Source organism: Acanthochromis polyacanthus, chromosome 9 (assembly GCF_021347895.1).
Source record: "Acanthochromis polyacanthus isolate Apoly-LR-REF ecotype Palm Island chromosome 9, KAUST_Apoly_ChrSc, whole genome shotgun sequence".
In the NCBI taxonomy this organism is placed as follows: Eukaryota; Metazoa; Chordata; class Actinopteri; family Pomacentridae; genus Acanthochromis; species Acanthochromis polyacanthus.
Window position 1 is genome coordinate 15,462,301 of NC_067121.1, and position 25,827 is coordinate 15,488,127.

The 25,827-nt window shown below is 41.0% G+C and overlaps 2 protein-coding genes across 2 annotated transcripts in view; both read right to left on the minus strand.

Annotated features, from left to right (window-relative positions):
• Positions 1-6,478, minus strand: part of mfsd14a2 (major facilitator superfamily domain containing 14A2) — a 57,606-nt gene extending 51,128 nt beyond the window's left edge. The window contains 1 exon segment of the mRNA XM_051953616.1: positions 6,203-6,478. Coding sequence (XP_051809576.1) covers positions 6,203-6,286 — 84 coding nt within the window. The 5' untranslated portion in view covers positions 6,287-6,478.
• A 1,237-nt stretch (positions 6,479-7,715) lies between these two features.
• The window catches only part of LOC110967931 (unconventional myosin-IXb-like), a 54,556-nt gene continuing 36,444 nt past the window's right edge, over positions 7,716-25,827 (minus strand). The window contains exons 33-40 of the mRNA XM_051953615.1: positions 25,522-25,714; positions 24,611-24,739; positions 23,899-24,004; positions 23,696-23,827; positions 13,955-14,078; positions 13,207-13,304; positions 12,993-13,117; positions 7,716-9,414 (exon numbers count right to left, since the gene is read on the minus strand). Coding sequence (XP_051809575.1) covers positions 9,134-9,414; positions 12,993-13,117; positions 13,207-13,304; positions 13,955-14,078; positions 23,696-23,827; positions 23,899-24,004; positions 24,611-24,739; positions 25,522-25,714 — 1,188 coding nt within the window. The 3' untranslated portion in view covers positions 7,716-9,133. The remainder of the gene's footprint in view (positions 9,415-12,992; positions 13,118-13,206; positions 13,305-13,954; positions 14,079-23,695; positions 23,828-23,898; positions 24,005-24,610; positions 24,740-25,521; positions 25,715-25,827) is intronic.

The following is a 25,827-nucleotide window of genomic DNA, read 5'->3' on the forward strand; positions in this document are numbered from 1 at the left end:
GAGGGAGGGGGGGGGAGTAGACACAGTGGAGTGCTGCAGCGAGTGCTGTAAGGACAGCATGTGGAGCGGCCTTTATGCAGGAAAACTAAAGTTTGCGTGTAAAAAAGTAACAATTATTTTAATTTAACTTGACCTTCTGGGGGGCGGGGGGTGCCGTTGGGGGGGCGGGGCGCCCCCCTAATATAATGGTAGGGGAAACACTGACTAATAGTTTTTTTTTTTTTAAAAAAAGCTCTGGATATATTCAAACACATGGGTGCATGTGTGTATATATATATACAGGTCCTTCTCAAAAAATTAGCATATTGTGATAAAGTTCAGTATTTTCTGTAATGTACTGATAAACATTAGACTTTCATATATGTTAGATTCATTACACACAACTGAAGTAGTTCAAGCCTTTTATTGTTTTAATATTGATGATATTGGCCAAAAAGTAAAGAAAAACCAAAAATCTCTATCTCAAAAAATTAGCATATTATGAAAAGGTACTCTAAACGAGCTATTAACCTAATCATCTGAATCAACGAGTTAACTCTAAACACCTGCAAAAGATTCCTGAGGCCTTTAAAAACTCCCAGCCTGGTTCATTACTCAAAACCGCAATCATGGGTAAGACTGCCGACCTGACTGCTGTCCAGAAGGCCATCATTGACACCCTCAAACAAGAGGGTAAGACACAGAAAGAAATTTCTGAGCGAATAGGCTGTTCCCAGAGTGCTGTATCAAGGCACCTCAGTGGGAAGTCTGTGGGAAGGAAAAAGTGTGGCAGAAAACGCTGCACAACTACAAGAGGTGACCGGACCCTGAGGAAGATTGTGGAGAAGGGCCGATTCCAGACCTTGGGGGACCTGCGGAAGCAGTGGACTGAGTCTGGAGTAGAAACATCCAGAGCCACCGTGCACAGGCGTGCGCAGGAAATGGGCTACAGGTGCCGCATTCCCCAGGTCAAGCCACTTTTGAACCAGAAACAGCGGCAGAAGCGCCTGACCTGGGCTACAGAGAAGCAGCACTGGACTGTTGCTCAGTGGTCCAAAGTACTTTTTTCAGATGAAAGCAAATTTTGCATGTCATTCGGAAATCAAGGTGCCAGAGTCTGGAGGAAGACTGGGGAGAAGGAAATGCCAAAATGCCTGAAGTCCAGTGTCAAGTACCCACAATCAGTGATGATCTGGGGTGCCATGTCAGCTGCTGGTGGTGGTCCACTGTGCTTTATCAAGGGCAGGGTCAATGCAGCTGGCTATCAGGAGATTTTGGAGCACTTCATGCTTGCATCTGCTGAAAAGCTTTATGGAGATGAAGATTTCAATTTTCAGCACGACCTGGCACCTGCTCACAGTGCCAAAACCACTGGTAAATGGTTTACTGACCATGGTATTGCTGTGCTCAATTGGCCTGCCAACTCTCCTGACCTGAACCCCATAGAGAATCTGTGGGATATTGTGAAGAGGAAGTTGAGAGTCACCAGACCCACCACTGTGGATGAGCTTAAGGCCGCTATCGAAGCATCCTGTGCCTCCATAACACCTCAGCAGTGCCACAGGCTGATTGCCTCCATGCCACGCCGCATTGAAGCAGTCATTTCTCCAAAAGGATTCCCGACCAAGTATTGAGTGCATAAGTGAACATAATTATTTGAAGGTTGACTTTTTTTGTATTAAAAACACTTTTCTTTTATTCGTCGGATGGAATATGCTAATTTTTTGAGATACGGATTTTTGGTTTTTCTTTACTTTTTGGCCAATATCATCAATATTAAAACAATAAAAGGCTTGAACTACTTCAGTTGTGTGTAATGAATCTAACATATATGAAAGTCTAATGTTTATCAGTACATTACAGAAAATACTGAACTTTATCACAATATGCTAATTTTTTTGAGAAGGACCTGTATATATTTATTTATACATACACACGTGGACAAAATTGTTGGTACCCCTCAGTTAAAGAAGGAAAAACCCACAATTCTCACTGAAATCACTTGAAACTCACAAAAGTAACAATAAATAAAAATTTATTGAAAATTAAATCATCAAAATCAGCCATCACTTTTGAATTGTTGATTAACATAATTATTTAAAAAAACAAACTAATGAAATAGGGCTGGACAAAAATGATGGTACCCATAACTTAATATTTTGTTGCACAACCTTTTGAGGCAATCACTGCAATTAAACGATTTCTGTATTTGTCAATGAGCGTTCTGCAGCTGTCAACAGGTATTTTGGCCCACTCCTCATGAGCAAACAGCTCCAGTTGTCTCAGGTTTGATGGGTGTCTTCTCCAAATGGCATGTTTCAGCTCCTTCCACATATGTTCAATGGGATTCAGATCTGGGCTCATAGAAGGCCACTTTAGAATAGTCCAACGCTTTTCTCTCAGCCATTCTTGGGTGTTTTTGGCTGTGTGTTTTGGATCGTTGTCCTGTTGGAAGACCCATGACCTGCGACTGAGACCAAGCTTTCTGACACTAGGCAGCACATTTCTCTCCAGAATGCCTTGATATTCTTCAGATTCAGTTTTTTTCAGCAGTGGTGTCCTCCTTGGTCGTCTCCCATGAAGTCCACTTTGGCTCAAACAACGACGAATGGTGCGATCTGACACTGATGTACCTTGGCCTTGGAGTTCACCTTTAATTTCTTTGGAGGTTGCTCTGGGCTCTTTGGATACAATTCCAACGATCCGTCTCTTCAATTTGTCATCAATTTTCCTCTTGCGGCCACGTCCAGGGAGGTTGGCTACTGTCCCGTGGGTCTTGAACTTCTGAATAATATGAGCCACTGTTGTCACAGGAACTTCAAGCTGTTTAGAGATGGTCTTATAGCCTTTACCTTTAAGATGTTTGTCTATCATTTTTTTTCGGATGTCCTGGGACAATTCTCTCCTTCGCTTTCTGTTGTCCATGTTCAGTGTGGTACACACCTTTTCACCAAACAGCAGGGTGACTACTTGTCTCCCTTTAAATAGGCAGACTGACTGATTATGAGTTTGGAAACACCTGTGATGTCAATTAAATGACACACCTGAGTTAATCATGTCACTCTGGCCAAATAGTTTTCAATCTTTTATAGAGGTACCATCATTTTTGTCCAGGCCTGTTTCATTAGTTTGTTTTTTTAAATAATTATGTTAATCAACAATTCAAAAGTAATGGCTGATTTTGATTATTTAATTTTCAATACATTTTTATTTATTGTTACTTTTGTGAGTTTCAAGTGATTTCAGTGAGAATTGTGGGTTTTTCCTTCTTTAACTGAGGGGTACCAACAATTTTGTCCACGTGTGTGTATATATATATATATATATATATATATATATATATATATACACATACATACATACATACATACATACATACATACACCGGGCTTTGCAAAAGTTCTGTTACACTCGGTTTCATGATCTTTACAGACGTTTACATGTCGGAGTGAAAAATTCCATTAAATAAACTGAAAGTTCTACTTTATAGGCAGGTGTCCTTAATACAAATGTTTTTCTCCGGTGAAGTTGTATCACGATGGAAGTCAAAAGAGTTGAGATATCTGCTCTCCTTTGTGCTGAACATCAGCCGGATGACCGTCCACAGAGTCGTGGAGAGGCTAAAGAATGGTGAAGATCTTTCAGGTCTTCACCATTCTTGAAAGATCACTGAAAGATCTTCACCATTCTTGAGCCTCTCCGCGACTCTGTGGATGGTCATTCGGATGATGTTCAGCTGCTTGGCTCTGTCAGGCTTGTTGTGGCCAGCATGAAGGAGAGCAGATATCTCAACTCTTTTGACTTCCATCTTGATACAACTTCACCGGAGAAAAAAATTGTATTAAGGACACCTGCCTATAAGGTAGAACTTTCAGTTTATTTAATGGAATTTTTCACTCCGACATGCAAACGTCTCTAAAGATCATGAAACCGTGTAACAGAACTTTTGCAAAGCCCGATATATATATATATATATACACACACACACAGTTTTTTATTATTTTTTATTTTTTCCCCCCATCCCAGGGTTTGTTTTCGGAATCCATAAGGTCTGTCTCTTACTATGCTGAGCGCTTTGAGCTGGTGTATGTTATGAATCCGTGCTCTATAAATAAAACTGAATTCAAGTCATGTCAGTGCAATCACGCATTAAAATGATATAACATAGATGATCAAAAAACATAGTTCAAAATACTGTTCATATATTTTGACTAAGTTTACTAAAATCTGAATACTTTCATTCATGCCAAGTGTTTCATCAACTCATTCGGAATTAAAGTTTTGTGCTTCAAGTTTACATGGAAATATTAATTCTGAATTAAGGTTTACAAGGACCACACGTTTTTTTCCGCTTCCTTAATTCCACTGTAACGCTTGGGCATTGGAAAGGATTTTGACTGGACAGGGAGTGAACGTGACGCATCCCTGTTTACCGGAAGACAAACTCTATTTGCCGCGGCATTTCTTTTCCCCAACAACATGGAGGAACAACTAATAAGCACGCTTTTCACTTTGCTTTTTTTTGTCGTTTTGAAACAGCAACTCGACAAAGGTCACAGAAGGTGTATGTCGCTACGTGTGGAGCCAAACATGCGCAGAATGACCGGAATTAATTAAAGTGGAATTAACTGTATACATGAATAGAACGTACACAGGAATTAGTTTATTCGGAATTAACATCTGAATAAACCAGGTAGTTTATACAGAATTATGTTTATTCGAAATCAACTTTTTAACTTGGAATTAAGTGTTTACAAGGACATTTTAAAGCAGAATTAACTTTTATTCCGAATTAAAGAGGAATAAAAGGTCCTATGTAATCGTACTGACTGCTGGATATTTGCAGTAATAACAATACTGTTTGTCCGGACGCTTCCTATCACTATACACAGAACATGGCTTCTTCAGTAATCAAAGTAACTGACAAAACATGGTAACAGGTTAGTCGTAACAATGAAAACACACTTTAATGTTTTCTTATAAGCTGCTTTTGGTAAATAACAACATAAAAATTATGTTTCTGTCAGCAAAACAGACAGCAGATTTGCAGAATATTATCAATTACTTATTTAGATAAAAGTGGTATTTTTTAGGCAAACTCTTTCTCCTCACAAGCACCTGTATCTCAGCTCCTGGACTTTTTAAAGGGCTGGTCACCTAAGTTATTATTATTATTTTTAAAAAGGGTATTTTCAAGGCACACATTTACATGTGACTGTAACTGTGTAAATATTCATCACCACTGGTCTAGCTATCCTGCAGTCCGTGATATTAACGTGGAACATGGACTTAACATTAAATTAAAGTGGAAAGACATTACTTTGGCCAGAGTACAGCGTCTCATACTTTACATGAATTTTATTCTGGTACAGTGCAACTACCAGGTTAAAATATAAACATGCTGGGTCGGGACAAACCGTCAGTATGTTAAGATCCTAACATATCCGACTCTATGTTCCGTTACTACAGGGGTAGGGTTGGCTGCAAGAGGTTAGTCTCTGTTTTCGGTCGTCTGGAATGTAGACTTAAATGTGGCGTAAGCTTGTTTTCAACAAACATCACCAAACCCGGTGTTTAAACGTCTTGCACTCACCTAATTACAAACTACATTATTGACCGTAAGGCTCTATTATCTAACAAGTTAACTTATTTTGAGTCTTTTGAGCTTGGTAGCACATAACGTAGTTTAAAATTAGCTAAAGATATCTGTTAATTGCAGTAGGGTAAAAAATAAACATATGCTAGTGAGCTAATGTTAAGCTACTACCAGTTTCCCGTATCAAATGTACTCTGCACAAGATCTGAACAAATGTTAACATTTAACATAGACTTAGGCAGGATAAGCTAACACTCAAGGCGAGTGAATTTCACCAGTAAGAAAGATGATTTTAAAAAAGCATAGCTAACGTTGCCATTAGCCAGCTAGTATTACCCGAGCTGACGTGTAAACGACTAATGTAGGCCGCTAACACTGGCTAGTGCTAGTCTCTAGCTAGCTGTGTTAGCCAGTTAGCTAGGCGGTCCCTCCAACACCCCACTAGCGTTAACGGATAATATTATCTGCTGTGGCAAACAGTCTAATACTGACAGCCGTAAACAAATACCGCTTTGACTGCTGTGTTTTCACAAAATAAACAAGGCTACTAGCTAACACCAGTGGCTGAGAACCAGCTTAGCGCACTGGCAGGCTAAGTTAACGAAGATAAATAAATATTTAACTCACACTTCCTCCATCTTTTATTATAATTTTCTTTGCAAGAAGAATGCTGCGGTTCAGCCGCTTTTTCTTCTTTTTCTCCCCCGTCATTGTTAACTTATGTCCATTCTTGATGTCAAAGGGTCATCGTTGCGTCTATCGAAAGTAAAATAATGTACTAATATCGGCTCCGAAGCTCATCACACTTCTGCACTCGGCTTCAGGAAGCTAACGGCGAGCTAACTAAATGATGATTTCTCATCTCCACCTCACTTCAGTCCGTCTTCCTGAACCAAACACTGACCCGCCCCTCCAACGCAATACAGTCCAGCAATTGGCTATCTGATGAAATAGCAAAACCAAACTGTGTATGTAATTGGTTCAATAACGATCCGTGCTTTTGATACTCACATGATGATTTGCGAACATCACACCGCGGGCAACAAAGAGGAAATCCCTTATATGGCGAGAGATTTCGTCTATGAAGGAAGATGTTCGGGCACTTACACGAAGCCACTCAATAAAATTTAGTAAAGCCAGAGACATATAACGCGCTATCTCATGTGTCCAGACCACAGACTGTACAATATTGTAGTATACAGTCTATGATCCAGACCAAATGCCTTTGAATGAACTTTACATCAATTTTTTTATGTACACTGTAATAAAATAAAATAAACGGTAAAAGATAGTAATAATGCTTAATTTCGTATTTGTTTTATATACATCTTGTAGCCTTGATTTAAAATAAGCTATTTTTTGGCTTCTTTTTAATGAAAAGCAATATTTGTAATTCCTATAAAATTACCCTGAATCATCTGCTGCCTCCTGCAACCCTATATAGTACATGGGTGAACATTGATGGATGGTTGAATTACCTATATGAAAATATTATAAATTTCATAGATAGGTAAGTACATAGATAGCCATAATGCTAAGTGATTAAATAATATACAAAAACAAATGAAAACACATTAATTCAACATTTTTGTTGCTACCTCTGTAATCTGTACACTAGATATATCTCATTCAGCAAAGAAATCCACATGTAATAACAGAATCAATACTTCTCTTTCTGTTAACTGTCAGAAAATGTGTGTAATTTTAGAAATATACTTACAGTATTAAAGTTAAATGTACCTGTTTCATCCAATAAATAAAAAAGAAATATTTATGAAATTACACAAGATTTTCAATTTTTGTCATAAAAATGCTTTTCAAAAATATCCACTTAATAGTTTTTCACTGTTAGAGGTTTTTAAAGCTGTTTTACAGTAAACATGGAAATTCAGTCATTTTGTGATTTTATTAAAATTTTGTCTATCAAAAATCAAGTAAAATATAAAGGAAAAAAAAAGAAAATTACAGATTTTACTGTGCACCTCAATTCCCTTAATCAAATTTGAAAATAAAATCTAAAAAAACAACAACAAAAAACATGGAAGTTTGCTGAAAAATTAATGGTGAAAAGAAACATTAGATTTTCTTCACTGTTTAGCCATGTTCTACTTCTGGGAACAAGAAAAGTGAAATCCACAGATAATATTTCAATCCACCACTTTATTTGGAATGGATAAAATGTTTCAGAGTTCTGGGAAAAGGATGGGTTGGGAAATAATGAAAAAAGAAATTTTAAAAACTAAGCTTGTGTAGGAAACTGGCCACAGGGTGAGTGCAGTGCCTGTTTTTCTAGGCACTTTTCTGACCATATAGTAGTCTCAAATGTTTGTTTTGTTGGATCATTTTGAGTCTAAGGTTGTTTATGCAATACATTTAACTTAGATCATATATTACAATTTAGTGACAAACTCTGTGTTTCCCATAGTCCAACATTCAAAATTTAAACACTGGAGAAAACCCGTCAATTAAATTGTAAAAGCATCAGTATTTTAACAATATTATATACTATTGGACATACATTTTACATTTCTAACACATAAATTGGCTTTTTGTATGTCTTCTTTGTTTCATCCTTCACTTTATAGATTTTCTCAAATCAAATGCAGTTTGTGTTTGTCAGAGTGATACTGAAGTACTTCTAAGTTCTGACAAGAACATGCCATGCATCAAGAGACTTGTTGCTGTGAAACAGTAGCTACAATAGCTACGGTTTAAGTGAAGACGTTTTGTGTCACTGTTCTTAGTATTACAGGAGGAGACACTTGCCAATTGTTCTTTTATTTCAGTTGGTGACGTAAGTCAGATTTGGGAATGCCAACTATAATATCCATCAGTCCAACCTCCTAGAATATATATAGACATGCACATAAAAATGCTAAAAAAGAATGTATACAAAGAAGCTTCCTGGGTGAAGCTGAACAGCCTGCAATAACAAAAATAGTCAGTCAATCTAAAAGGCAACATTTCCTTTATGGGTATACTAAATCAGCCATCAGTCACAGCTTTATGAATACCACAAGAAACTGAAAAAAGAACAGAAGAAAACTGAAAGGATTCAGGCACAGACTAAAAGGAAAACCCTCTATACAATGGATAATCACTCTCAGTACAAGGTACAGTTAAAAGATAGTTTCCCCCCACAAACAGAATAAACTCCCATTAGTGCCACAATGGTGGAGTATTGTCCTTAGTAAAGGAGACTCTCATGCACTCAATTGTTGCTCATCATGCTGTCCTGTTTTCCCTCTTCAGAGGTCATCACACAGAAGACAATATCTGCAATTTATAAAACCTTGACTGTACAGATAGTAAAACGTGCTTAAATTCACAAGTAGTATATTGATATAAAGATGAAAAATAGTTCTTCAGATATGCTATAAAAACCCGAAGGAATGGTCAGCATAAACTCCCATTAAATACATCGAAATTCTCAAGGCACTTTATTTCCATAGCAGCACTGACAAATGGAAAAGTCTGTAAAACAAAGTGCATATTATTTTTTCTTCTGTTAGCACATACTTGGGAAGATTCAAATTATTACAGCTTGTGGTTTTATGCTCAGCTTGGATCTTCATCCTCATCAATATAAGGGATGTCCAGGTCATCAAAGCTACCATTTAAAGTCTTGCTGGTGTCTTGGGGCTTGCTGGCCGGGACCGGGGCGTCTTGGTTGGGCAGGAAACACATGGATTGCATAACATCTGTGTTTTGTCCTGATGTGAGCTCTGTCTGTTCATTGTCTGATAGAGCCATTAGATTTCTGACTCGCTGTGCCAGGTCAGGAGGTTTATGTGGGCAGTTGGGTCTCTGGGTTTTCAACTGCACTTTCACTTTCCCTGCTAACAGAAACATCACATTAATAAACATACTTGGAATGCACTTCGTGGCAAACAAGCCCAGTCAACACCAACTACACGTTTTAGTTTGACTCGTTTATGTAAACGGAAAACAAAAAGACATACAGTGCCTTGTGAAAGTATTCGGCCCCCTTGAACTTTTCAACCTTTCGCCACATTTCAGGCTTCAAACATAAAGATATAAAATTTTAATTTTTTTGTCAAGAATCAACAACAAGTGGGACACAATCGTGAAGTGGAACGAAATTTATTGGATATTTTAAACTTCTTTAACAAATAAAAACCTGAAAAGTGGGGTGTGCAATATTATTCGGCCCCCTTGCATTAATACTTTATAGCGCCACCTTTTGCTGCAATTACAGCTGCAAGTCGCTTGGGGTATGTCTCTATCAGTTTTGCACATCGAGAGACTGAAATTCTTGCCCATTCTTCCTTGCAAAACAGCTCGAGCTCAGTGAGGTTGAATGGAGAGCGTTTGTGAACAGCAGTCTTCAGCTCTGCGCACAGATTCTCGATTGGATTCAGGTCTGGACTTTGACTTGGTCATTCTAACACCTGGATGCGTTTATTTGTGAACCATTCCATTGTAGATTTGGCTTTATGTTTTGGATCATTGTCCTGTTGGAAGATAAATCTCCGTCCCAGTCTCAGGTCTTTTGTAGACTCCAACAGGTTTTCTTCCAGAATGGTCCTGTATTTGGCTCCATTCATCTTCCCATCAATTTTAACCATCTTCCCTGTCCCTGCTGAAGAAAAGCAGACCCAAACCATGAGGCTGCCACCACCATGTTTGACAGTGGGGATGGTGTGTTCAGGGTGATGAGCTGTGTTGCTTTTACGCCAAACATATAGTTTTGCATTGTGGCCAAAAAGTTCCATTTTGGTTTCATCTGACCAGAGCACCTTCTTCCACATGTTTGGTGTGTCTCCCAGGTGGCTTGTGGCAAACTTCAAACGAGACTTTTTATGGATATCTTTGACAAATGGCTTTCTTCTTGCCACTCTTCCATAAAGGCCAGATTTGTGCAGTGTACGACTGATTGTTGTCCTGTGGACAGACTCTCCCATCTCAGCTGTAGATCTCTGCAGTTCATCCAGAGTGATCATGGGCCTCTTGGCTGCGTCTCTGATTAGTCTTCTCCTTGTTCGAGGTGAAAGTTTAGAGGGACGGCCGGGTCTTGGTAGATTTGCAGTGGTCTGATAGTCCTTCCATTTCAATATGATTGCTTGCACAGTGCTCCTTGAGATGTTTAAAGCTTGGGAAATCTTTTTGTATCCAAATCCGGCTTTAAACTTCTCCACAACAGTATCTGGGACCTGCCTGGTGTGTTCCTTGGTCTTCATGATGCTCTCTGCACTTTAAACAGAACCCTGAGACTATCACAGAGCAGGTGCATTTATATGGAGACTTGATTACACACAGGTGGATTCTATTTATCATCATCAGTAATTTAGGCCAACACTGGATCATTCAGAGATCCTCACTGAACTTCTGGAGCGAGTTTGCTGCACTGAAAGTAAAGGGGCCGAATAATATTGCACGCCCCACTTTTCAGTTTTTTATTTGTTAAAAAAGTATAAAATATCCAATAAATTTCATTCCACTTCACGATTGTGTCCCAATTGTTGATTCTTGACAAAAAATTAAAATTTTATATCTTTATGTTTGAAGCCTGAAATGTGGCGAAAGGTTGGAAAGTTCAAGGGGGCCGAATACTTTCACAAGGCACTGTAGATATGACAATAACCAGTGTACCCAGATATAAAGTTTTAGTACTTTTGAGAGTTAACATCTTCTCTGTAGCAACAAGGTAATGCTTCAAAAATTAAACAACCTGGTCTGAAAGAAAGTGCTTGCAGCTGTTGTTAATGGTTGCACTCTATGGTAAATAAAACCCTAATCATTTAATCCTTTGAATCCCAACCACAGTCTCTGTTTTTTTTCTTCTGTCCCAATTTTACTCACTGGGTGGACTCATTTTTCATTGCATTGTAAAGTCTTGGACGTCTGCATATACAGTACAACTAAATCCAGAAGCAGAGACAACTCAAAAAAATACTTGGAATATATGTCAAAAAGGCACGTGGAATAAACTGATTTTAAAGAAATATCACAATCCTTTGCTTAGATTTAGTGAAGCTTTCCAATGGAATGGCACATCGCAGATGTCGCAAGGATAGTCAGAAAGTTGAAAATCCAACAATACTTCATTTCTGGTTTCAAAAGGTTAAACATGAGGATGATGAAGCATACTTTAGTAAAATCTTTAATAGAGAGGATTAAGGTGTTGCACTTGTTTTTACATAACTAAAATAAGTTGTAAAGTGAATAATGAAAGGTCTAAATTTGAGATAAATTAAAATTGGCAGGAATCAAAGCTCACACACCTGATTAATAGCTGCAAAAAGTGATACAACTGTGTGATTGTTGGTTTACTGAAAATCCTAAATGAAGTCTCTTAGTTCCAGCATCAGAAAGGTGAAACAGAAGACGTAGTCCGTGTGCTTCAACTGAATTGTTTTAGAGAGTGAAACAGCATCTGAACACCCCCCCCAACACACACCACACACACACACACACACACACGTTTGTTTTTCTATACCGGTGGGGACTTACCATTGACTCCCATTCATATCTAACTCCTAACCCTTACCCTAACCCTAACCTTAACCATCACCAAATCAATGCCTAACCCTAAACAAACGTTTTTGCACTTTTACATTTTTTATTAACAACAATATGGCCAAGAAAACGGTGTTGCCACCCGTGGGGACCTCATTTTAGGTCCCCACCGTAACACAAGTCCCCACCTTTATAGCAAATAGTCAGGTCAAAGTCCCCACCGGAATAGCAGAAACAAGTACACACACACACACACACACACACACACACACACACACACACACACACACACACACACACACACACACACACACACACACACACACACACACACACACACACACACACACACACACACACACACACACTTTTGTGATTCTAGAAGTGGATTTTTGAAACTTCACAAAAGAGGCCTCATTATTCCCAGATAAGTAAGATGTTAAGAACTGTAAAAGTAAAAGAGGGTTTGATCCCAACTCTGAAGCTCACTTAATTTATTCTTTACACAACTACTTGAGCTGTTTTTATGATGCAACCAAATGCAAAGTGCAAACCCATTATTGCTTTTGAGGAAAATGTGGGGGCTTTTAACCTTGCTTGTATAATTCAATGTTTTGAGGAGACATGTGAATAGCTCAAAAACCTACCACTGAGTGTGGGGAGTTGAAACAAACATTGCTGTCTTTAGATGTGGTTAAACAACACAATGTACAAAATAACTCCTTTGAGGCACACTGAACCCTTATGAATGTTGTTTTCACCATGCATTAGCCGACATTTATTTTCCACACACAAATAGCAATCCTGATCATCTCCAATATATCATATACTATATGGATGGGGCATTAAAAATATAACACAAATTTCTTTACGTCATTCCAGTCCGAGCTTTTAAAAAACCCAGAGGAAGGTGAAAGTACTTTACCTCTTTACTGACCTTCCGATTCCAGGCTCCCCAGACGGTCTTCAAGGCTCTCTGTGCTCATCGATGATGATGAGTCTAGGTTGTCATTGTCAGAGTTTTCCTGCTCCAGGTTAGGTAAGGTGCAGGCCAAGTCCACTCTGTAAATGACAAAACAAGACATTATTATTCAAACGTGTAATTACAAATGCAGAGTGAGTTTAACTACAATGAAACTACTTCAGCTCACTTCTCTTGTTTGATGGACTTGATCCTTTCAATGAGTTTATCCGTTTCATCACAGTGTGTTTGCTGTGGAACATCCAGCTGTGAAGGCTTTTCAACAACCTGCAGAGATCAGAGCAGTGTTTGTGTCAGTTGTCAGTAGGTCATCAAGTCAGTCATATGCCAAAAAGGCAAAGATTTAGAGCTTCTGTTTGTACAGTGGCATCCTCAGGAGTGACTGACCTCCTATGAGACCATCAAGCGGTTTCTTTAATGCGCTGGTCTCCATGTTGCTCTATCTCATTAACACACAAGGCTGCACTTGCATTTCGGTAGTGTGATACAGCCCAGATAATGTGTTTTAGTGACCAACACCAAGTAGAAATGGAAATTTAGTTTGTTAACAAGGAACCTCCACAGAGCATCTTTAAATTGCAAACCATGGCTAATTCTCGGTAATATCATTATTCTATGACCATATCACAAGTGTAAATACATGGAATAGTCAAAATATAAAGCAGAATTTTACTTCACTAAGATGCAGTACAAGATGCAGTAGAAGACAGACAGACAGACAGACAGACAGACAAGAAAAGACTTTACAGTAAAAAAAAAAAAACAGTAGAAAAACACACAGAAACTGCTTGGGGTTCAGAGGATTAATATATATTTCTGTCAGTGAATAACCTTTTTGTTCTTCCACGATTACTGACTTAAATAACTGACAGACCTTGACCCAGGGGTTATTTCATGTCTTTCTGGTGTCATCTCACCGTGTTTTGTCTCCTCAGTTTGAGCTGATTGACAGCTAGGGCCTCTGCGTATTCCAGTTCTTGAATATTCTGCATCTTCTCTTTGTAGCGCCTGAACTGCTCAGAGATCAGGATTTCCACACAGCTGCAGAGAGCAAAGTCAATGATACATCTTTAAAAATACATAATGTCGGCAACCGTGCGGACTGAATGACTGCCTGAGTTAAGAGCTCTCCAGCAACATCCCTTTATTTTATAAATATAATAGTAACTTTGCGCCAAACAGGCATTGTTCTGTGCTGAATGCTTCAAGAGCCGATGAAGATGCCAGACTTGAAGGGGGAAGGCGGCTAAAACTCTGAAAGACGACGGTATTAAAGGGGAAATTCGTTTTTTTTCAACCTGGGGTCTGTTTTCATATGTCATTTCATACATGTGAGTGAATTTTCAACATAGCGCCAGTATTTAGCCAGGGAGGCAGCTTAGCAGCTCAGCTAGCAGCTCAGCTAGCGAAAAGTATGGGGCAAGAGGCCCCCCCGCGTCAAAGTCCGCCCTAACATGCTTTTTTCCCCACCTGACCAGCTCGGATAGTCTCAACGAGTGTCCCACAACATACTAGAGATGAGAAGTAAACGAAAACCTCCACATTACCTGGCGATCGCTCTTTGTTGTGGTCTGTATCCAAAGCTCAGGACGCTAGAAAGTAAATCTCATTCCGAAATCACGCGATAGCTCACGCCAAAACCGGTAATGTGGAGATTTTCGTTCACTTCTTATTTAATAAGGGGTCTGTTGAAGACCCCAGAATATTGTGGGACTCTATCAAGGGTTTCATCAGAAACCATACAACACTATTTGCATCTAATCTACATAAAGCACGTCTCTCCAAACTTGAAGAATTGGAAAAAGTATATGCCAAACTGACTACCTCACTTCAGTCTAATTACACTGAACAATTGGACCTGCAGTTGAATATTGTGAAAAAAAAAAAACAAAACTCTATTCTTAGGCAGCACTCTGAATTCCGGTTGCACAGGACTAGACAACATTATTATTTTCATGGTTCCAGATCTAGCTGCTTACTTGCGATGAAAATTCGTGCAAATGAACAATTTTGCGGATATTCCGGCCATTAGGACCTATCAGGGGCAAGTGGCCACTGACCCAAAAAAGATTAATGATACTTTCATGTCCTTTTACTCTGACTTGTACAGATCAGAAATAAGTTTTAATAAGACCAAATATGAGGCTTTTCTCAGTGGGTTGGAATTACCTTGTTTGACATCAGATGATGCTAAACACCTGTCTGAGCATATTACTTTAGAAGAACTTAAAGCTGCACCACTTGATATGCAGAGGGGCAAGGCGCCTGGATGGGACGGCATTCCAGTAGAGGTCTATTTATCCTTCTGGGACATCTTAGGTCCCCTGTTGCTTTCCATGATTGAATACTCAATTCAAAAAGGCAGATTCTCCAGGGATGTCAATATGGCTCTCATTTCTGTACTCCTAAAAAAGGATAAAGATCCTATTGACTGTGGCAGCTATAGACCTTTGAGTCTACTTGGTAAAATTTACGCCAAAGTCTTGGCTCTTAGATTACAGAAATATATGACATCTCTAGTACATTTGGACCAAACTGGCTTTATAAAAGGTCGCCTAGCCTCTGATAACCTTAGACGCTTATTACATATAGTTGACGCTAGCAAAGATACAATAACACCAACAGCAGTCATGTCTTTGGATGCAATGAAGGCTTTTGACTGACTTGAGTGGTCATATCTGTGGGCTGTTATGGAGACGATGGGACTAGGAAATGGATTTATTCATATGGTTAAGGTGCTTTACACTGCTCCAACAGCTATGATCATGACAGGTAAAATTTGTTCATCACCCTTTCCAGTTGGAAGGTCTTCCAGACAGGGATGCCCTTTGAGCCCTGGGCTGTTTGCAATATCTCTGGAGCCATTAGCGCAATTCGTAAGACAATCACAGAATATCAGCCCCATATGTATACGTGGCACATCTCACCACATACCCCTTTATGCGGATGGTATATTGATTTTTATGAGTAATCCTTCCTCGTCTGCTATTCATTTACTTAATGTGTTTGAAAAATTTGGTGATCTCTCCGGTTTTAAGATTAATTGGCCAAAATCTGCGTTTTTACCTCAAACAGACTGCCAAACTGGCTCACCTTCCAGTGGATATTTCCAAGGTCGAACATTTCACATATCTTGGAGTAGAAATATTCCCCACCTTAAACCAGATTGTGAAGCATAATTACATAGGCATGTACAATAAGGTGCTGCAGGACCTTAGTAGATGGTCAAGCCTGCCCATCTCATTACAGACCCGTGTTTCAATTATTAAAATGAATACATTACCCAGAGTTAATTTTGTCAGCTTAATGCTCCCTTTACCTCCACCTAATGGGTACTGGCAGAAACTTCATTCCATTATCTCTAAATTTATTTGGAATAATAAGCGGTCCAGAATTAAAACGTCTACTATGCAACGGAAGAGGTTAGATGGTGGTCTGGCAGTCCCAAATTTTAAGTTTCATTTTTGGTCTTTTTCATTAAGACCTTTGATAAATTGGTTTAATCCTAAGGTGCTGGTTTCCTGGCGTGCACTAGAGGAACAGTTGGTCTCCCCTTGGAGACTTCAGGATGTCATTTTTACTAACATCTCTATTAAACAGTGTCAGCTAAGGGTTGGACCTCTAATTACACATATAATTCAGGTCTTGCGTAATTGCCAGAAATTATGTGCTATTCATTGTCCTTGGCATCCTGAGTCCCCAATATTTAATAACAACCAACTTCTAATTGGTCAGAGACCCATTATTTTCTCTCAGTGGAAAAGGAAAGGTATTCACATCCAGGGGCGGCTGGATGTGCGCTAGGGCGCCGCCCCCTCTGTCTCACATCATGTAGAGTCACAGCCCTTCCTTTAATAAAACGTTTTTAAAATTACATTTACATGTATAACCTATGTTTTTAACAAGCCTCTAGCCTCCTGTAAAATATGTTGAGTTTTGCCATTTCTCTTACGTTGTTTTCTCCTGCCCCTCGCCTAGATCCAGCTGTCTGGGATCTCCGCTGTCCTCCATGCCCTTCGGCTCTCCCCAACCCATTCGTCACCGGTTTCCCCCTCACTGGACCCCCCCGTTCCTGCCTGGACCCCCCGTTCCTGCCTGGACCCCCCGTTCCTGCCTGGACCCCCCGACTTGCTTCCTTCCCAACCACCCGGAGACCCACAGCAGCAAGCCTGCTGCTCGTCACCTCCCTGAGCCTCCAGACCCACCTGGCCAAGCCCCCCATTACATCAGCCGCTCCCCGCTCCTGCACCCTGGTTTCCCCCCACCGAGCCACTATTCACTCCCTCACAATAAAGGACATTCTCATTCCAACCAGCTTTGGTAGTGTGGCTCTCTGCTCGGGTCCGACCCGCTAAGCCGTGACATGAGCACTGCAATAGCTCTACAAAATGACCTCCAGCAGAACACTGGTGTGAATGTCTCTGATCAAACAATCAGAAAGAGATTTAATGCGAGTGGTCTGAGGGCCCAGCGTCCTCTAGTGCCCGCTGTGCTCGCTGACTGGCACCGTGGAGCTCGGCTGGCAACACAGGAATTTGCAAGTCCACCACTGGTGCCCTGTGCTTTTCACAGATGAGAGCAGGTTCACCCTGAGCGCATGTGACAGGCATGAAAGGGTCTGGAGAAGCCGTGGAGAACGTTATGCTGCCTGTAACATTGTTGAGCATGACTGGTTTGGTGGTGGGTCAGTGATGGTGTGGGGAGGCATATCCATGGAGGGACGCACAGACCTCTACAGGCTGGACAATGGCATTCTGACTGCCATTAGGTATCAGGATGAAATCCTTTGACCCATTGTCAGACCCTACATTGGTGCAGTGGTCCTGGATTCCTTCTGGTGCACAACAATGCCCAGTCTTATGTGGTAAGAGAACTCATGCAGTTCCTGGAGGATGAAGGAACTGATACCATTAGCTGGCCCCCATGCTCACCTGACCTGAATCCAATAGAGCACCTTTGGAACATTATGTTTTGTTCCATCTGACACCATCAGGTTGCTCCTCAGATTGTCCAGGAGATCAGCGATGGCATGGTCCAGTTCTGGGAGGAGATACCCCAGGACACCATCCGTCGTCTCATTCAGAGCTTGTCCCGGCATCGTCAGTCATGCATACAAGCACATGGAGGCCATACAAACTACTGAATACAATTTTGAGTTGCTGCCAAGGAATTTCAGCAAGATGGACTAGCCTGCCACATCAGTTTTTCAGTTTGATTTTGGGGTGTCTTGAATTTAGCCCTCCTGGGCGGTTGATAATTTTCATTTCCATCAAACAATGTGGGAATGGATGTTGAATTCCTAACACATTATCCAGTCCATATCAATGCTAATATCCAGTTTGTTGTTTCCCTGTATTGAAATATGATGTATTTTCAAAGTGTTCCTTTAATTTTTTTGAGCAGTGTGTAATGTCTAATGGTTTCAGTATTTTTTTTTTTCAGGCAAAGTGACAAATTTTTATTGCTTTGATCTTAAATATGCAGATTTCCTGTTTTCTCATTGTCATGTAAATGGTTGTAATTATATAACGCTTTTATCCAAAGCGCTTTACATGATACGACGGGCCGAGGATCGAACCGGCAACCTTCCAGTTACAAGACGGCCACGCTATCCACTGAGCCATGCCGCCCACAGTAAGGTTGTTAACGTAAAAGTTAGCTCACAGAAGCACTGTCTGCTTTAAGCCTTATAGTTAGGGTTTTTTTTAACAAAATGTCCAATGTTTGTTGGTTTCATAGGTATGGATTTGTTTTTGTTTATTTGAGCATGTAAATATAAATATGTTGTTCCAAAGATTTTGCTGGACAGAAGAAGCACTTGGCACTCTTTGAAGCTGGAAAAATGAATTGTTTCTGTTTTTACTTTTGAAGTAAAAAATAGATTTGCATATTTATACATTCTTAATTTGTTCAAGTCATCTACCTCCGCGTGGTAAACCCCGGTAACTGGATCCAGTCGAACTATGTCAGTTCTATGTCCAGGCTAAAGATGATAACCAGGAGAGGCTTTCGGGGTGGTAAAAGGATAGACCCTCGGCCCCGAAAGCAAAGAGGTGATAAACCGAAGGATGCTGCTTGTGGGCCATTACTGCCCACAACCTTACAGCTTAATGCCGAGGGCCTTCACGCAAGCAAGATCTGCGTGATAAGCCAACTGGCTACAAGACACAAAGCTCTCGTCATCCTGCTCCAGGAGACCCACTGCACCAATGCAGACCAGCTAGTCATTCCACATTTCACACTAGCTGGAGCGGTTCTCAGCAGGAAGCATGGCCTTGCTACGTTTGTCCACGAAAAGTTGAAATGGACCCTTGTTGACCAGTCTTGTGCTGGTTCAGCAATTGAGTGGCTCTCTGTAGACATCGACGGTGTCAAGACTGTCAATGTTTACAAGCCACCACCCTCGCGACTGATACCATCAGCCATCCCGGTGCTTCCACACCCCAGCCTCTATGCTGGCGACTTCAATTGCCAGCATACCGAATGGGGTTACACCTCTATCAGCCCAGATGGATAATGCTTGGTTGACTCGGCAACCAAGAGCGACCTTGTGCTGCTGCACAATCCAAAGGATGCTCCTAGCTTTTTCTCTGGTCGCTGGAACACCAGAACCAATCCAGACACTGCGTTCGCGAGCACTGGTCCAAACAGCTGGCACCTGGACAGACGTGTCCTAGAAAAGTTTCCGAGGTCCCAACACCAACCCTCGCTTATCATGGCCACAAGAATGGTGGTCCCAGTACCAAGTGAGCCATATAAGCATTGGAACTTTCGCAAGGCCAACTGGAAACTGTATGACCTCATCACAAACAAGCTGGCTCAGGACCTTCCCTCTCCTGATACCATCCATGCTGATGAGGCATACCAGGACTTTTGTGAGTCCATCTTCACAGCAGCCAGACAATTGATCCCACGCGGTCGTAGAAACAACTACAGACCATGTTGGGATGCAGAGTGCAAAGACCTCTATGAGGCTTTTCTACGGGCACCACAGGGCGAGGAATCAAGTAATGCTGCCTCTGCTCTACATGCTCGTCTGGATGAAAAGCGGAAAGAACGCTGGTCAGAGGCTGTCAACTCCATCAACTTTACGCACTCTAGCCGGCTGGCATGGAATATCATTAATAACCTAACGGGCAGATCCAGACAATCGCAACGTGTTTGCCCCATCTCTTCTAATTCCATTGCTTCACAACTGGTAAAGAACGGGGTGTACAGGACAAAAGATCGCGAATCGGCCTATCTTGTGAACAAAGAGGTGACTGAACTCTGGAAAATTCCTACGCCCCCTGGTGAAACTATCTCCGAAGACTTCACTCTGGAGGAGTTTACCAATGCTCTCCAACTACTGAAGCCTGGAAAAGCCCCGGGGCCTGATTCCATCTGCCCAGAGCTGATTATCCATGCCGGAGCTGCTCTAAAGTCCTGGTTGAACAAGTTTCTGTCTTCCTGCCTGTACACACTCAAAATTCCCAAAATCTGGAGAAAAGCGTTAGTAGTCGCCATTCCAAAGCCGACAAAGCCACTAGGGGATCCAAAGAGTTATAGATCAATCTCTCTTTTGTGTATCCCCTTTAAAATCATGGAAAGACTTATCTATGCCCGTATTGAACCCATCATCGATCCACTTCTCCCTCAGGAGCAAGCTGGATTTCGACAGGGTAGATCAACTGTAGACCAAGTCACTCTTTTGACTCAAGAAATTGAGGACAGCTTCTCGACAAAGAAAAAAGCAGGCGCTGTGTTTGTTGATCTCGCAGCAGCCTACGATACCGTATTCCATCGTGGCCTCACCTGCAAGCTTTTGTGCCTTCTGCCTGACAGGCACATGGTCTTTATGATCATGGAACTTGTCCGAGACCGCAGTTTCACCCTCACTACCGGTGATGGCACAAAAAGCAGGTTGCGACGTCTTCGAAATGGCGTTCCGCAAGGATCAGTCCTGGCCCCTCTCTTGTTCAACATCTACACTCACGACCTGCCAGCACTTACCGCTAAGAAATTTTCTTACGCAGATGACTTGGCAATTGTACACTCAACTGGGGACTGGCAGGCGTTAGAGGGGCACTCACACAGGACATGGCGTCACTATCGAACTACCTCCAGAAATGGAAGTTGAAGCTCAGTGTAACAAAAACAGTAACGACAGCCTTCCACCTGTACAACAGGGAGGCAAAACGTGAGCTTAACGTAACTGTTGATGGACGCTCTTTGCCATTTTCTGCTGGGCCTATATATCTCGGCATTAAATTGAACAGAGCACTCACGTACCGTCAACAGAGTCACTCCGCAAAAAGCTTACAACACGCGTCGGGCTTTTGAGGCGATTGGCCGGTTCAAGCTGGGGCGCTGGCAGTAAGACACTCCGCACAGCCACCCTAGCACTGGTCCATTCTGCCGCTGAGTACTGCACACCAGCCTGATGCCACAGTGCTCACACTCGTCTCGTAGATAAGCCGATCAACGATGCTTTGTGTTTAGTGACTGGATGCCTTCGTCCCACACCAATGGACGACTTGTATATACTTTCCGGCATCCATCCATCTGAGCTTCGCCGCAAGAGAGCCAAATTGTCTGTGGCTCGCCGAGCGCTGGAACCTGGTCATCTTTTGCATGACCGTCTCCATTCTCCTCCATCTAGAGGACACCGGCAGCTCAAGTCGAGACACCCATTTGTCCCTGCTGCACTGGAACTGCTGAATGATGCAAATCAGTTAGGCAGTAACGCAGCTAGCTGGGCGGACGGCAAATGGAACACGAAATGGAAAGAAAGTTCTTTCAGACTTTGTGGATTCATTGCAGAGGCCAGCACATCACCACCTGGAATATCTTTTCCTAGACCCACCTGGGTCAGGCTTAACCGCCTTCGAACTGGTGTTGGCCTCTTCCACTCAACTATGCATAAATGGGGTATGGCCTCCACTGCGCATGTGAGTGTGGTGCAGAGGAGCAGACTGCAGACCATGTGATAACACCTTGCCCCATATACCGCCATCCAAATGGGGTTCATGGTCTGACTAGTGCAGATGAGACCTTAGTCAGTTGGCTGACTAACATATGCCCAGAGATATAACGGTTTACACTTTCTGCTGCAAGATCTTTCTCCAAACGACGAAGAAGAAGAAGAAGAATTTGTTTAATTATAGAAAAGGAGATTTTAAGGGTTTGTGTGTACCAATTACACCTTATCTGGAGCAAATCATATCAAACACTGGGGAGAAAAATTTAAATTCACTAGCTGGTAACATTTACGTGTATTTAATTGTCTATTTGACTCAGCAGTAGTGCTTAGGGGTACCCTCGTAGTGGTGCATAGTAATAGCACATCAAATGGCTGTGAACATAATTTACATCAATTCTTGTATTCCGGTGTTGCCAACTCTGCTATTTGGTTTGGTAAATTAAGTGCGCCCCCCCCAAGAGAAAAAGTCACCAGCTGCCACTGTTCACATCCTAGGGGATATTTACAATGACACTGGTCTTCGCTCATTCCAAGACCTGAAAGAATGTTATAATTTCCCTGGTACATTCCTCTTTTTTTATCTGCAGCTTAGAGCGGCCATCAGGGCCTACGGGGTTCCGTGGGGTCAGCCACTGAAACAACACCCATTTTATAAACTTATCGTGAACAGAGGAACGTCCAGGGGCTTTGTCTCTACTTTTTATACCTTCTTACTGAAGTCTTCTTATAAAGGTCTGCCCTTAGACAAACAGTGGAGAGGTGACATCCCAGATCTGAGTCCTGATTTTGATTGGGACTCAGTTTGATCTAACATTTTGCTAACCTCTCGTAACCTTAATCACCAGCAAATCCACATGAATTTTGTTCACAGAACCTATCTTACTCCAAGGAGAATGCATTTAATGGGTCTCGTGGCTGACTCCCGATGTATTCTGTGTCCTCTGGGGGCTCCTGGCACTTTCCTGCACATGTTCTGGGAATGTCCACCAGTGGCTCGTTTTTGGAACGGGATATGTGCTCAGTTGTCAGATATTTTTTCTTTGACTATCCCTGTGTCAGTAACAACCCTACTATTGAATGATTTATCTCAGCTATCATTGCCTAGGCACCAGAGGAAACTTATTCTTGCTGGGTTTACTGCTGCTAATAAATTAGTAGCTGTGAGATGGAAACACCCTGATAAGCTGTCAGTGATCAACAGGATTCTTACATTTCTGGATATAATCTACCTGGAGCTGTCCACTGCCTGGGTGATTGGGATTGATGAATCAAAGATTGATATATGGGTATCAATGGCAAGAAAATTGAAAGAGCGGATCTAGTCATCTAGTCTGCTATTACCTTTTACCACTGGGATCTGGGGTGCCCTGTGGTATTGGGAGGGATTGTGTGTATTTTATTAATATTATTATAATCATTATTTTTATTATTTTGTTATTGTTTTTTATCGTTATCATTATTTTTATCACTATTATGATTACTGTTCACTGCCTATTTTTATCTTGTTTTCTTTATTGCATTGTTCATATGCTATTCTTCTTTGTATATGTATAAAATTTCATAAAAATGTGATCACAAAAAAATACATAATGTCTAATAAAAACACATACAGTACTTTGAAATCAGGCTCAGCAATAAAAAAGCAAATATATAAAACAGATGGCATAGTTACAGTAGTGCAAAGACAGTGACTCACAGTGTGGTCTTGGACACATCCTTCATACCAAGGAAGGGGTCATTAGCATCAGGTGAACGCAGGATGCATGGGGCAAACACGATAGCAAGAGAGCTCGGCGACATTTTATTGTGGTCTTCTTCTTTTGCAACCCTAAAAAGACACAATTTAAAATCTTATGGGAGTTTTATGATGCAAATATGGGAAAAAAAAAATCTTCTTACCTGACAAGGTGAAAGATAAGCCGCTCCAATGTGTTGTAATTAGCAGGAGGAAGCTCCTCAATCAATTTGTATACAGCTCTTATTTTCTCAGCTTTCTCTGGCAGCTCTAGAGGCAATCAAACAAAAGAATTCATACATTTTCAACATCCATATCAGACAGCAACTGATATTTCAAATTAAAAAAGCAGATTTATTTCAAGCACCGTATATGTTGATATGTGCACTATGAATGGAGAGGAAAGTTGATTTCTATTTTTCACTCTTTTTCTTCTTACATACACATTCCACTGACTGATGTGAAATAACAGCTACAACCTCAGCCTCTTGTATATAGTGTTCTTAAAAAATTTCATCTTGTGTATATAATGTTCTCTACAATTTTTAGGCTGTATTTTTAGCATATTCTTATACTGCCCTTATACCTGTCTTTTGAGCTACTGTAACTGTGAACTTTCTCCACTGTGGGATCAATAAAGTTTATCTTATCTTAACTCCGCCATTGTTCCAATATCGGTGCATTATGTTACATAATGACATAGCAATAGAAACTATGTTCCATCCAACCAGTAACAGATAGTTTAATTTTCAAAATAAGATAATATACCAGATCGACTGATTGCGTTTGTGTACATCTTTAATTCAACAGATAAATAAGCTCCTTCCTCAAAAATGTAGGTGCTAACACTCAAAAATTCTATGAGTTTTTTCTCACCTACGGCATGCAGAAAGTCACTGTAGAGGGTAAACGTCATGAGGGGATCTGGCAGGTCTCTGAGCCAGCGTTTAACAAGGCCTGAGATAGTGTGGATAGGATAGTTATCCAAGCATGCTCCCTCTGGATCTGATGGCACAAGACAGAGCACACTAATGAACAACTCACATTACTGTATTAGCTTTTGAATTCATTTTTCAGTTTGTACAGCCATGTGACAAAATTTGATCAGGAAATTTTGGATTTCTTGAGCATCAACTACTGAGCTAAACATAAAAATAAATAAATAAAACAAACAGGGCTGGACCTGAATATCCGAATATTCGGTCGTGATGGTGGTATCCGGATATTAATTTTGAGATCCGGATATTATTAGAGATCTTCTCAGGCCAGATGAGATATGAGTATACCTTGCAGTCTTCCTCGCAGCTGAATGCACCTGGAAAACCTCCAAAGAAAGGTTTCTAGGAAGGATCCGACTAAGATGTCCTGAACCACCTCAGCTGCCTCTTTTCAAAACAAAGGTGCAGTGACTGTACCCTGAGCTCCTTCTGGATGCCTATGCCCAATCAATCTTATTCACATCTGACAGTAAAAAAAGAGCGTGAGATACACAGATGGATTGATGCAAAGAGGGGCTGAGCTAGAATGCAAAAAAAAAAAATCAATTTACAGGCTGTTATACATTTTAGTCCTTTCCTATGGTCATGAGCTCTGAGTTATGGCAAAAAGAATGAGGTTGTGGATACAAGTATCAAAAATGAATCTCCATACCAGTAACGGCAATTTATAAAACAAGGAACATCACAATATGTAGAACTCTAAACTGTCAAGCAGACTGGAGCTGATGGGGTTCCCAAGATAAAATTTTGTAGATTTCAAGTTTCAGCTGAGTGCAAAGAATTTCTTACTGGTCTCCAGAATCTGGTGGAGCTCCCTTGCTCGACAGGCTGAGCCTGATTTGCGGTAAATACCCTCAGTGTAGAGGCCGTTTAGCTCCACATGCATCAGCAACAACTCCACCACTTTGGGCACAGGGTTGGCTTTACTGGTGAGGACGCACACCTGCACCCCAAAGTGAAGGGAGCCAGGTACATTGTCGTCCTATTACATTGAAAGACACAAAGTGTATAACTGAGACATTTATGTACAAGGAGCCTTTAAAAATTGATGTTTATATTTTCAGAGCTATCCAGTCATATGTTATTTGACTAAAT